Source organism: Helianthus annuus, chromosome 10 (assembly GCF_002127325.2).
Source record: "Helianthus annuus cultivar XRQ/B chromosome 10, HanXRQr2.0-SUNRISE, whole genome shotgun sequence".
Taxonomy (NCBI): Eukaryota; Viridiplantae; Streptophyta; class Magnoliopsida; order Asterales; family Asteraceae; genus Helianthus; species Helianthus annuus.
Window position 1 is genome coordinate 116,060,206 of NC_035442.2, and position 13,858 is coordinate 116,074,063.

General features: G+C 33.3%; 1 protein-coding gene across 1 annotated transcript; it reads right to left on the minus strand.

Annotated features, from left to right (window-relative positions):
- Nucleotides 1-12,656: 12,656 nt before the first annotated feature.
- On the minus strand, nt 12,657-13,465 carry LOC110881410. Its single transcript, XM_022129678.1, has 2 exons — nt 12,926-13,465; nt 12,657-12,662 (listed from the first exon to the last, which is right to left on the minus strand). Exons 1-2 carry the CDS (start codon nt 13,463-13,465, stop codon nt 12,657-12,659), a joined length of 546 nt encoding a protein of 181 aa, XP_021985370.1.
- Between the last annotated feature and the right edge of the window lie 393 nt (nt 13,466-13,858).

Below are 13,858 nucleotides of genomic sequence, written 5' to 3' on the forward strand. Positions count from 1 at the left end.
GGTTTGATCGTTCACAAGAGCTTGGGGGTACACAGGGCTGCCGTCAAATGCAGGAGAGGTCTAGGGTTTTGTGTTTGCAAAGGTTGTAACAAATAACTAGTGGCATGAGATAAATACTTGATATAACGTGTTGGGCCGTTACTGGGCCACGGCGAATCGGGCTCGGCGAAACCCTCCCCTTTCGTCGAGATTGGGTTGACGAAACAGGTCTTGTTTCGTCGTGACGTTATTTGGCGAATCAATTTCTGTTTCGTCAGGGTTCGTTCAAGAGTTGGTAGTTTAAGTGTTTTATAATAATCAACAATCACATATATGCAACAAACACCATAGTTTCATCATTATACAACGCGTACAGTTACAAGTCAAATAGGTCAAACAACTAAACAGTCAAAGTCAACGTGCAATAAATGCGAAAGTGAAAGTCGGAAACTCGAGTTGTCACAAGTGACAGAATGCGACAGGTGGGAGAGCGACTTGTATGGAAGTACGACGAGCACAATATGGATTTTTTGATGAATCCATATCCTTGAATGTGATGGTGAAGAAGGTAGTAATAATATAATAATAAATATGTGTGTATGAAAAAAAAACTAAAAACTACGGATGCCTACTACTATTAGTGAAATTTTTATTTCAGTTGGTATTGTAATTTTAATTTCCAGTGTTGGTTTGTACTAGATGCATATTATATTATAAGAAAAAGTAAAGTCGCAATGCTCGACGTTTTTGATCAATCTGCGTGTTGTGTGATTGTATTAACTATTATTTTGTGATATTAATATGTGGTAAATGTTTAAAATTCCGATGGACAACGAAGTGAACCAAGAAAACCAGAATGACAATAACCCGATTAATGAGAATCCAAACAACAATAACAATGGAAACCAAGTGGATAATAGTGCCATCCAACACATAGTGGCACAAGGAATAATAGATGCGATGCCATTTATTATCCAAACTGTTAAGGAAGCTGATAATAAAAGTAAACATAGCAGTAAGCGACTAACTGAACCTGAACATAGCGTGAACAATGAACCCGTACTTCAAGTGCCCATTCCCAAAAGAAGAAGAACCATGCCTTATGGTTGTTCTTACAGAGAATTTTGGTCCTGCAAACCAATAGAATTCTCGGGCAATGAAGGACCCATTGCAACTCTACGCTGGATAGAAAAGACTGAGGCAGTTTTAAAAATAAGCAAATGTGCTGAAGAGGATAAAATAATGTTTGCTTCCAATCTGTTTAAGAACTCAGCCTTAGAATAGTGGAACACTATCCTCCAGTTAAGGGGAAGTGATAGGGTTTACAACATAGAATGGGAGGAATTTAAGAACATGATAGAAAGGAAATTCTGCCCTCCCAATGAAAAGGAACAGATAGCAAATAAATTCCTGAACCTTAGGATGACCGGGGTAGATAGTAAGGGTTATACTACTACATTTTTTGAATATGCTAGAATAGTACCAACCCTTGCATCACCTGAACCAGTATTAATCTCCCGTTATATCTGGGGATTAATCGAGGAAATTAGGCATGTAGTCAAGACAGCTAGACCTCAAACCATAGAAGAAGCCGTAGAACTAGCAAATACCTTGACAGATGAGTTAGTGCGTACACGAGAAGAAGACCAAAGTAGGAACCTAGCCCAAAGACTTACCCAGGAATTCCGATCTGGAAATTCCAACCGCGGGAAAAAATGTAGGTTCTTCATCTGCAACTTATTGCAAGTATTGCAAAAGGAAGCATTCTGGAAGATGCTCCATATATTGCAATTTTTGCAAAATATCTGGAAACAAGGAAGAAGACTGCAGGAAGAAAGCCAACAACAGGATATGCTACAACTGCGGAGAACAAGGTCATATCAAGCCAAACTGTCCAAAATTAGCTCCAGCTACGAATAACAAGAACACCAAAAATGCTAGAGCATTTGTTCTGACTACAGATGAAGCCAAGATGATTCCAGACATCATAGCCGGTACTTTTTAGTTAATGATGTTTTTGCTAAAGTATTATTTGATCATAGATATCTAATGAAGTTTGAGAAAGGCAAATATTAACTTCATTATCTTAAACTTTCTCTGTCTAGATAATATAAGTTCTATATAAAATGTGTATATTTTTTAAGATGGCACCAGAGCGTCTAATGCTCCCGATGACCAAATCCTTTCGTTTTCTGTTTATAAATAATGGTGTAATGTGTCTCAACTCTATTCAAGAGGTGGAGCCGTGGAGAGTTCAAATACTGTAAGGTGCAAACATATGAGTATTTTTGGAGTAGGTTAGTTTGTTGTTTAACAAAAATACAATCAGAATAGGCAAGCATCAATTTCAGTCGGCATTCTTTAAATGCTAAGCGACAAGAAAACAAACGCACCCAAACCGGGCCCAAAACGAAGCAGAAATACAAATGGAAATGCTCACCAGGGGGTATGACATAGGTATAGATGATAACTCAAGTTTTATCTTTCCATCTTGATGAACATTGAATGGTGCTGTCACAGGGTCCAGGCTGAAAACATAATTAACAACAATTATTGAAAATATAATTTATAAATTTGGGTGTACGAGAGTAGTTTTTGGTTATAAGAGGGCCAATGTTGTCATTTAAAATCATCTACTCAATTGTGCTTACTAGTGGCGGAACCAGAACATTTTAGTCGGGGGGTCATCATTAGCTTATTTTCTTTACATGTAAAAAATTAGGGGTCCATTTTATGTTTGTTTCTTTAAAACTATGATTTTCTATATAAAAATTCAATAAATTATGGTGATCGGAGGGTCAGCTGACCCTCTTGACCCCCCTCTGGTTCCGCCCTTGACTGCTTAGTCGCCTGGGTTTATGGCTATATGTGCATATCTTTAAGAACGATTGATTGATATCGTACCCTAGAAGTGTTTGCACTTCTCGGGTTGCACTGGTCGGGCGTTAGGGACGCTCCTCTAATGAGTCCATAGTAAAACCATCAGTGACCCATATTAATAAGCGGGACGGAATGGCTGGCCCTTGACGGAAAATAAGGGTGCCATATGGGGACTTAATAGACGACCCTTGACACTAACGTCTGATGCCTTTGTCAGGGACTCACTTTCCTATATTTAAGGTAGCGTTTGGTTTGAAGGAATAGAAGGTAGAATGGAATGGATCATTCTGATGGAATGAAAATAAACATGTTTGGTTATCATGTCGTAATTAAATGGAGCATTCCAAAGGAATGTAACTCCTTCCAAATATAACAATTTTCATTCCTTGGTAAAGGGGTGTTTTTTTTCATTCCTTCAAGGAATGGAAAGAAATATATTATTATTATTATTATTATTATTATTATTATTATTATTATTATTATTATTATTATTATTATTATTATTATTATTATTATATTAATACTAATACTAGCTTACAACCCCGTGTATTACACGGGTTAAATGACAAAAAAAAATGTAAATTATAAATTTGTATATAATCCTTATTAATGAAATGACTTATTTAGATAAAATAGTAAAACAAAAGAACAGTTATATTTTCGCTATTCAAAATAATTTTCTAAGTTTTCACTTCTCTTTTGAGATACTACAATCCATTTTATTACATGTCTTAAAAAGAAGTAACGCTAAAAAAAAATAATGATCATAAAATTGAAAGTATTTTTAAAAATAATTATAAGTTATGAGGTTATGGTAAATGAATTGTAATTAAATTCTACTATGTATATTATTGATATAAAAAATTCTTTGATATAAATACTATTTTTAGATATATGGATCATGAGACAAGATACGAATATCATCATTATATAGAAAATATTACATTTAAAAAAATCATACTAAAAATAAAGTACACATTTAAAAAATAGGACTAAAGTTTTTTAAACTATAAATTTGAGCGTCTACAATAACTTTTTTAATTAGTAGTTGACATTTAAATATTCAAATTAAAACTTTTATAATATTATATAATGTCTTTATTTAGCATGATGATAATGTTTTTAGTTGCGTAATATGATTGAAACTAGGTTTAATATTTAAAACTCAATGTTATTAGGAAGTTGGACCATTTTTTAAGATGAAAACATATTGATATTAACATAAATTTAAAATTGGAAGAAAATATTGAACACGTGTATTACACGGCTTAAGTAAATATAATACTATAGGTAAAGGATCCTGTAAAAAGTCCATCTTTTGTAAGAAGTGTAAGAAATAATCTTGGAATAACAAGTGTCCCTCCTCTTAATTAATTCAAAAGGGTAGATTAGTAATTGTACATTTTTGTCATTTAATTGATTTACAATATAACTGAAAAAAAAACTGGCAATGAGAATTTTTAGGGATTGATCGTTTCATCTCCATCTCCGATTCAGATCATCTTCTCCGACCATCTTGAATCATAGTCAATTTATCCAGTTATTTTGAAACACCACGCCATGAATCTGATTATACAATGTCTCTATATAAAACACCATGACTTGAATCATAGATGTTTAAAACACCACACCATGAACAATGTCTACAGATAAAACACCATGACTTGAATCATAGTCATGGTGTTTTAAAATCTGGGAATGTTTTTGTATTGATAAAACACCACGCCATGAATAATGTCTCCTGATAAAACACCATGACTTGAATCATAGATGTTTTAAAACACCACGCCATGAACAATGCCTCCAGATAAAACACCATGACTTGAATCATAGTCATGGTGTTTTATCTGGGAATGTTTTCTATTGATAAAACACTACGCCATGAACAATGTCTCCAGATAAAACACCATGACTTGAATCATAAGCGTTTAAAACACCACGACATGAACAATGTCTCCAGATAAAACACCATGACCTGAATCATAGTCAATTTATCCAGTTGTTTTAAAACACCACGCCATGAATCTGATTATAGATCTATTTATGATAAAGTATGAAGAAATTCGTTGATTTTTTGGAGATTGATGACGGTTACCATATAATTCGCTGATCTTTAGGAAGTTGATGGGGGTTTTGAAACGGTCACCATATTTGAAACGTTGGAAAAGTCATTATTGCCCTTCAATTTTTACATAAGGTCCTTCTAATTAAAACACAATTTACATTTTATATCCTATTGATCTCAACCATTAGATCAAATATCCAATGGTTTAAAACACTTCTTACCCTTCTTACATTTTAGACACTTTTTACCATATCCCTACCCTAATGCTATATACTTAATAGCAAAAAAAAAATATGCCTTTTAAAAACCATTTAGTGTTCGCTTTAAAGATAATTTGGTACTTTATTTAGATAACCCGCTTGTAATTTTAGTCTTCTAAGTTATATACTATAAGTACTTGTACTCGTACATGTGATTTGATACTTTATTAGTAATTATTGTTTATATCCAAATAATATATTTTATTTTAACAAATATATATGGTTAGGGTAAAATGAAAATTTCTACAAGTTGTGAAAACTTAGAGAACTCGGCCTTACAAAAAGTTTTTTGAATTTTTTACAGGGGGTGTGAATGAGCGGTTAGAGACTCAGGGCGTTAAACTTTTTGATTTTGAATTCAAGTGGAACCACTAAAACATAGAGACTCAAAAAGTAATTTACTATTAACTAAATTTAAAATTATATGTTTGATCTCTAACTATATTAAATAATATTATACTTATTATATTATTTGATACATTTATATTTGTTATAGATAATTATTAATTAAATTTGAATTTATACGTTTATCTCTAACTATATTAATTAATATTATATTATATTTTGTATATAAAAATTAATATGTAATATTATTATTAAAAGGGAGGAGGCACCAGAGAGTAGCGACTGACACATGTAAAAACGATTTTTGTTTATTAGTATAGGAAGATTAGTATATATAAAAAATTTTAGTATTAGTTTTTTTACCATTAATATATTATTATTATTATTTTGATTATTATTATTTTGATTATTATTTAGGCAATTATATATTTTTCGTTTTTTATACAATTGTATTTCGTTACTTCATCTTTTTTTGTCTATCAAATTGTACAAAGTAATGATTCATTTTGTTCACATATGAGTAACCAAACATCACAATGGAATGGAATAATCCATTTCATTCCGTTGTCCATTCAATTACCTTGTCAATTCCATTCACTCATCCATTCTATTATCTCATACCAAACAGACCTTAAAACTTACTTTCATGTTGCAGTCTAAAGTTATTACAATTATGAAATTGACCAATAAGAGGGGAGGGGGCGGTGCGTGATAATATCACGAAAAACAAGTTCAACGCGTGGAAATCAGTTTTTCCCACCGCCACCATAACATTCACGCGTGATACAATCACGGTTTCCCGATTTCATTATTTTTTTAACGACGTGATGGTTTTTTTTGTGAGGGTAATTGTTGGTTGAGGGGAAAATTGTTGGGTGTGGTGGTGAGTGATGACCACCGCCACTAAAAAAAGTTGTGAGTGATGAAAAAATGGTTGATGACATAACGAAACATGATTAAATGTTGTGAGTGATAAAATTCTATCACTAGTGACCACCCCTACCCCTAAGGGAATCTTAATAAATTTTGCAGTCAAACTTCACAGAGACAAAGTTTAAGTTTTGTCCCTTTAAGGTATCTTAAAAATTGTAAAAATGATGGAAAAAAATATAATAATGTTCCAAACACATATGAGCTAAACTACTCTGGTATATATGTACTTAAATTTCATGAATTACAAAAAAAAAAAAAAAACACCCTCTCTCTCCTCTTCCGTCCCCCCTCCCTAACATGACATGTTTTCAACAGTTTTTACATAAGAACGCCCAATCTCCCTTTCTCCTCCACATCATCCATTCCAAAACATGACATTAAAAGCTACAAACAGGTATGTAAGTCGCATGTTTCTACAAACACGTGGAAGACAAGGAACATCTCACCTCCCTAGAAAACACTCACTGGACTTAAAACCAACACTAACTAACATCTTGATCAACTAACACAGATTAGTGTATATCTAATGTGAACCGGGTATCATCGCTTATCTAGTATGAAATTCAAACCATTAATTGATTCTCTAAAATATCATAGGGGTCGAGCAACCCCCATTCCGTAAAAGAGTACAACAGCGGACTTCAGTCGCGGATCTAGAAAAAAAAGTCAAGGGGCAACGTTTCAAAATTTTCTTTTCTATAGGGGCAGCGAAATCGAAAAAACATCAAATTTTTCAAAATTTACACTACCGCCGGAGCGTCAAGGGGGAGCAGGGGCTACCCCTAGTATAAAACTACATCCGCCCCTGGCGGACTTGGAGACGGTTATCTCACCCTGGCTTTGAGTATGGGTGTGCAAAAAAACCAAAAACCGAAAAAAGAATCTTTAAAACCGTATACGAAACCAAAATAATATACCGGAATTGTGAATTCGGATTGGTTATGATAAACCGAATAATAACCGGTTTAATCAGATAACCGAGCCAAATAAATCAGTTTAGTTGGTTATCGGTTAGACAATATAATAATAATTCCAAACCCGAATAAACCAGTCCGAACAAATCGAATAAGTTGATATCTGATACGATAAACACCCCTGGTTGTGAGGCTCGTTCAACAAAAAAATAAAAATACTACAACAAATCAGGAAGTTGGGTTGGGCTATCAATTTTGTTTTCAAAATTATGGGCCTACAATGGCCGGGGGCCTGTGCCTGCCCTCTCGTTGGCTACTTGATCTGCATTTGGCATATTTAAAAAAAAGAAAAAAAAAACGTTGATTTTTGTAGTTTTTCTCATTTGCTTTTGAGTTTGAACCTTTTGCACTCTTGAAGCTTTTTATGCAATGATGTAACTCATTTTAGGTTCCAAACATGATTACTATTTTATGCTACAATATGTGTTGTATAATGCAAGAATACAGGTTGGTGAGTATTGATCGATTATGAGACCATCCGTAAGGGGATGGTAGATGTGGGCGTAGTTACCATGCCACGTCGGAAGGAACCCGCCACATCAATCCACGCCATCTCCTTCGCCTCTTTAATTGTGGTTATAACACACTCTCTCCACGGTCCCATGAGCGTGATGTTCACGCCCCTTCCAAGCCCAAAAGCTGTAAAAGTGGTCTCACTTTGTTGATGAATCGGATTAGAATAAACACCAGGGCGTGAACTACTACACATGGTCTGAGTGGCGTTAGAGTAAAAGGGGGTTGCATATACAACTTTTAACACAAATAGTTTTTCGGTCTCTTAGGAATTATACCTTGAGTACAATAGTTGCACAAACGGTTGAAGTAAAAAATCAATGAGTAGTTTTTTTTTTTTTTTTTCTCTGAAATATTCTGTCAATTATATTTTTTTAGAAATTATATCAATGAATCACAAATCAATGATTAAATAACCCTTTTATAATTGTCACCCTTATGGCCTTATTTGTCGGTAAACTAATTGAAGAACTTTAGACATGTGTTACTATTTTTTCTATTTGTAGCATGTTACACAATTTTCCAGTTCAATTATTAACTGATATGAAAATGTAGTGACATATGAAATATACACGATCGATTCAATTATTAACTGATATGAAAATGTAGTGACATATGAAATATACTCGATCTGATGTTTTAAAGTTTAACAGATCAACCATCACTAGTGCTATAGTGGTGGTCATGGGTATTTAAGTTACACCTATAGTGGGACCGGGTGAGTTTTCCCCTTCAGGTTTCAAGTTCGAGTCTGGGTGATAGTGGTTTCTTATTGAGGGGTTTACATTGAGGATCTATTGTGAGGGGAGGCTCTCTAGCGCGGACTTGGTTAAGACAACGTATGCTAGACCTCCCGACATTCGCGAATAATTCACACCTTTCAAAAAAAGAAAAGTTTAACAGAACCTAGTGTTTATTTGTCTTCTCATTAGTTTGCTTCCCTTAACCATCCGAGAGTTAATGCCTTATAATTGTAACGACTACTAGTTATGATAGATAATTGTAGAATGAGTGACTCATAATATTTAATTTTTTAATTTTAAATCTACATCACTTCAAATCGCTTTTGTAATCTATTTGAGTATTTGTCAATTACAAACCCTACAAATCGGATAATTGTAGAGTGAATATGTTAACAAGTGCAAGCTACTAGAGAAAAAATAAAGTTAAACGAAATACTATCGAAACTGGAAAGTGGAAACCATAAGAATGGATACTGGTACTGATGCTGTTCAGTCAGTATTGATTCAGTTCGATACAGTACCGGTACTTGATATACTTTATGATACCAAAAATACTTGCTTAGTAATTTATAACTAGGGTTAAGACCCGCCCGCGTTGCGGCGCGGGTACATCGTAAATATTGAATGGATTAGTCCAAACGTTATATGATGCATTAACCATATGAAAACACATATTTCGACGTATCCAGTTGAACTCAGTGTAACCTGTATAAGCATTGTGATTGGATCAAACGTAAAGTAAATGGAATTCATATCGAACAATCATAACGTATTATATGTGACCCAACTCATACACAGAAAACGTAACAGGTATGAAGGAAAATATGCACATGTAATCGAAAGAGATTAATTAGAGCTTTCGAAAAAAATGGAGAAAAAAAACCATAATTTGACTCCACTCGGTTCGAAACAAACTTTACGAAACATACATAAAATAAACACGAAAACATATTATATTTGACCTAAATCATTTCCCAAAAAAGTATACGTCAAAACGTAGAACAACTTGAATTTAAACCAAAAGGTACGTAAAAATATGCACGTAAAAATGGTTTCTTTAAACGAAAACGTATTATATTTGACCTGACTCGTCTATAAAAAAGTTTACGTCGGAATATAGAACAAATCTTATTTATACATACCGGTACATAAAATATGCACACAAAAAATAGTTTTTAAGTAAAGGAACAATAGGGGTAAACCGAAAAAAATATTAGTAAAAAATTTAATAGGTTAAAAACGTTCGTAAAACCGTGCCAAGTAGTACCAATGACACAACGACATCGACTCTCAACATCGTAAAAATAAAATAGATAAAATGGTAAAAATTACACAGAACGAAAAGTAGACTAAAATCGTTGAATTATGCACACCCGTTACAGTGTCTTAATGCGAAAAAATTAAGCAGAAATGTAAAATGTAGAAAATAATAACTTAGTTTATCTACGACCCGCCCGTTGCGGCGAACTTTACAAAAGGGGAAAATGAACGCGTTGCGACGGGTCTATCAAATATGAAAAAATAGAGCAAAAACGTTGAACCTTACATGCACGCTACGACATGTTAACTCGCAAAATTTAGAACGAAACGTAAAACGAAAAACTTGCAAAAGATAAAAGGTATGGGGGACCAAAGATGTAAATAACAAAGTGTTGTGTTAAATTATAAAAGATGGAAAACTTAGAGTTAAAAGTAAAAAAAAAAGGGGTCAAAATGTAAAAAATGGAACTTTTAGGTTGAAAGTGGAAAATTAAGTTTTTTTTTTTTGAAAAAATCCCCAAACACAAGTTACAAGTGCTAATACATCAAAAAGTTACTAACTTATATATGGAATAATACCCGAAATTACTTTACTTTAAATAAAACTTCATTTTTAATAGCATTTATATGAAAATGTTGACAAAAAAAAGTTAAACAAAAATATGTTTCAAATTATTTTCAAGTTAAACTAAAATCTTGAAGCAGTTTTGACTTCTTGTATGTTTGTGATTTGATAACTTTTATAATATTACACACAACTTGGGGTTATATGATAATTGTTCAAAAATTAAAAGTAAAAGCTTTTGGCCAAACTTCAAAGTACAAAAACTTAACGATTAGTATATATACAATAAAGTTATACTATTTGTCAAATTAAAAAGAAAAAAAAAACTTATGGCCAAACTTTAAAGCACTATACATTTAGAGTTAATTACTGTTTTCGTCTCTGTGGTTTGTCAAAAATCACTATTTCAGTCCATTAGTTTAAAAATTGCGATTTAAGTACCTGTGGTTTCACTTTCAAAACCATTTCAGTCCACCTCGTAACCATTTCCGTCCCTGTACTAAACAGAATAATGGATTGAAATAGTTACGAAAGTGAAACCGCATGGACTGAATGGTTAAGAAAGTGAAACCACATGGACTAAAATCACAACTTTTAAACTAATGGACTGAAATAGTGATCTTTGACAACCACATATATCAAAACAGTAATTAATTCATACATTTATCATTAAAAAAAGCCTCCATTTCTGTGTCAGAGAAAGAGAAGAGAAGATCACGTGTGAGAAGAAAAAAACAATCCATTACGAGTTTAGAGTTTATATTATATTTTACAAGGTTATAAACTCGTGTATTACACGTATTACATATTGAAGAAATAAATTTTATATACCAAATAATAAAATAATATATCTTTAAAAGACTACTTTATTGCACAGGTAAATAAATGTAATTTTATATATTAAATAATAAAGAGTTATATCTCTAAGAACCACATGTATTGTACGTGTTGAATAAATGTAATCTTATATAACAAATTATAAAAAAGTTATATCTTTAAAACCACGTGTATTAGACGGGTTGGATAAATATAATATTGTTTTCCAAATAATAAAAAAAAGATATATCTTTAAAAACCCTCGTGTGTTACACGAGTTGCATAAATATGATTTTATATACCAAATAATAAGAAAATTATATTTAAAAAAACTAATGGATATACATATACTCGATAGGCGATAGATATGGTGATTGCAGAGATGATTATTTAAAAGAAGATACAGTGGTCAAACATGTTATTCAAGAAGCAAATAAGCAGCCATTTGAGTAATAAAGTATAAAATATATTTAAAGAACCTGTAATAAATCTAATTTTATATATAAAGCAATATTGAAAATTATATACAATTTGTTTAGAAATTAAGTAATAAAATCGATATAATAATTTTTTAATAATGAAAATAAAAAGAAATAATATATTAATACAAAGTTTGGTTTTGGTGATAAATAATTTGGTTATTTAAAAATATCTTAAATTAACAATTTAAATTTAAGAATAATATTTTATTAGAAAAATAGTATTCTATTCGATATTTAAAGTAGGATAAGATTTAATATTAATTTTTATTAGAACAATTTATTTTTGAAAAAAGATTTGGGGTATTTTAGTCGTTCCAAGTATAGTTTTGTGTAAGGTTTGTTTTAGGACAAACAAATTCAAGTCCCCCCTCCCTCCACTTAAATTATGCATTATCCTTAATGTGTCCAAAATTGATTAGATTTGATTAAATGTGTAAACGTGGTTAAAAACAACAAATATTTCAAAAATCAGATATTGGACACGGGGACGTGTTTGGGGGACACGACCCCGTGTAAAGTGCCAGTAACATGACTTCTATGAAAATTTCCAGAAGGCAGACATGGGGGCGTGTTCGATAGGCACGACCCCATGTCAAAAGTGCCAGTAACGAAATTTTCCAGAAGACAAACACGAGGGCGTGCCTATGGGACACGACCCCGTGTAAAAGTTCCAGAATCAAAATTATTTTCTGCAGACTTGAGGCACGGGTGCGTGCTTACCTTACATGGCCCCGCGTGCACTTACAGTTTTGAAGATTTTGCGTCAGGAGACATCTGTTTACGTGCATGGGGTGTTGTTTCAACGTCCTTTGGCCATTTTCATCCTTCTTTTGAGTGTATTTTATTCCTACAAAGAGAAAACTTAAAAATAAAAGCATTAAACTACATTATTGTTGGATAGTCCATGGAATGCCTCCATGGTTTGCCATGTTTATAAGGGTCCTTGGCTAGACCCAAAGTCGGTCAAATTTTACCCAATCAAGATGACTCGCATCCCAAGTTGCACCGGCTGAGGGCATAGTCTAGGCTCGAGTCTATTGCTTTGATGTAGTTGATTGGGTTATCCTCCATGCGTTGTCCCACTTCAAACTTTATTTCCTTGTCACATACCCTCAATGTTAGCCTTCCGTCACTCATATCCACCATGACCCGTGCGGTGGCAAGAAATGGCCTTCCTAATATGAGCGGGATCTCGGTGTCTTCCTCCGTATCAAGGATCATAAAGTCGGCCAGGAAAACAAATTCCCCAACCTTGACCAAGATATTTTCCACGACACCTTGAGGGTATTTTACCGACCTATTCGCGAGTTGTATGCTCATCCTTGTAGGATGTGGCTTTCCTAGTTCGAGTCGGTTGAACATAGAGGCGGGCATTAGGTTGATGCTAGCCCCTAGATCGGCAAGCGCGTTGCTTATTGGTGATCCTCCAATGGAGCAAGGAATAGTGAAGCTTCCGGGATCAACCTTCTTTTGGGGGAGTTTGTTTAGGAGTGCCGCTGAGCATTCTTCACTCAAGTTGACTTGTTGGATTGACTCAATCTTCATTTTGTGAGTGAGGAAGTCTCTCATGAATTTGAAGTATTTTGGCATTTGTGTGAGGACTTCCACGAAAGTGTAACAACCCGACTTTTCGGATCGTTGTTGTTTCATTCGTAATCGCTTGTACTCCCGAGATTTTGATTTACGCCAAGGGTTAAACTATATTTTAAACTATATTTTCAATGAATTTTAAACGCATACTACAACGCTTATTCAAAACGCAGTTATCGCATTTTACGCTGTTTATAACGCTTACTACTTAAACACATCTTATCGCATTTACATCGCTTGTTTAGACTAAACGCTATCGCAACGCAAACTCAGCGCAACTCGAAACGCGGATTTATTTGATGCATTTACTTAAGTTATGTGTGTTATTTGTGTGATTATTTGTTTATATGTTATGTGGTTATCAAACGCAACGCTTACACGCTTAAACGCTCACTCGCAACTCGATTTAAACGCAACGCAAACTTAACAAATGAAACGAAAGTTGGAAAACTA

Coding starts and splice junctions, on each gene's coding strand:
- LOC110881410 (XM_022129678.1), bottom strand. CDS start 13,465: ATGAAACAACAACGATCCGAAAAGTCGGGTTGTTACACTTTCGTGGAA.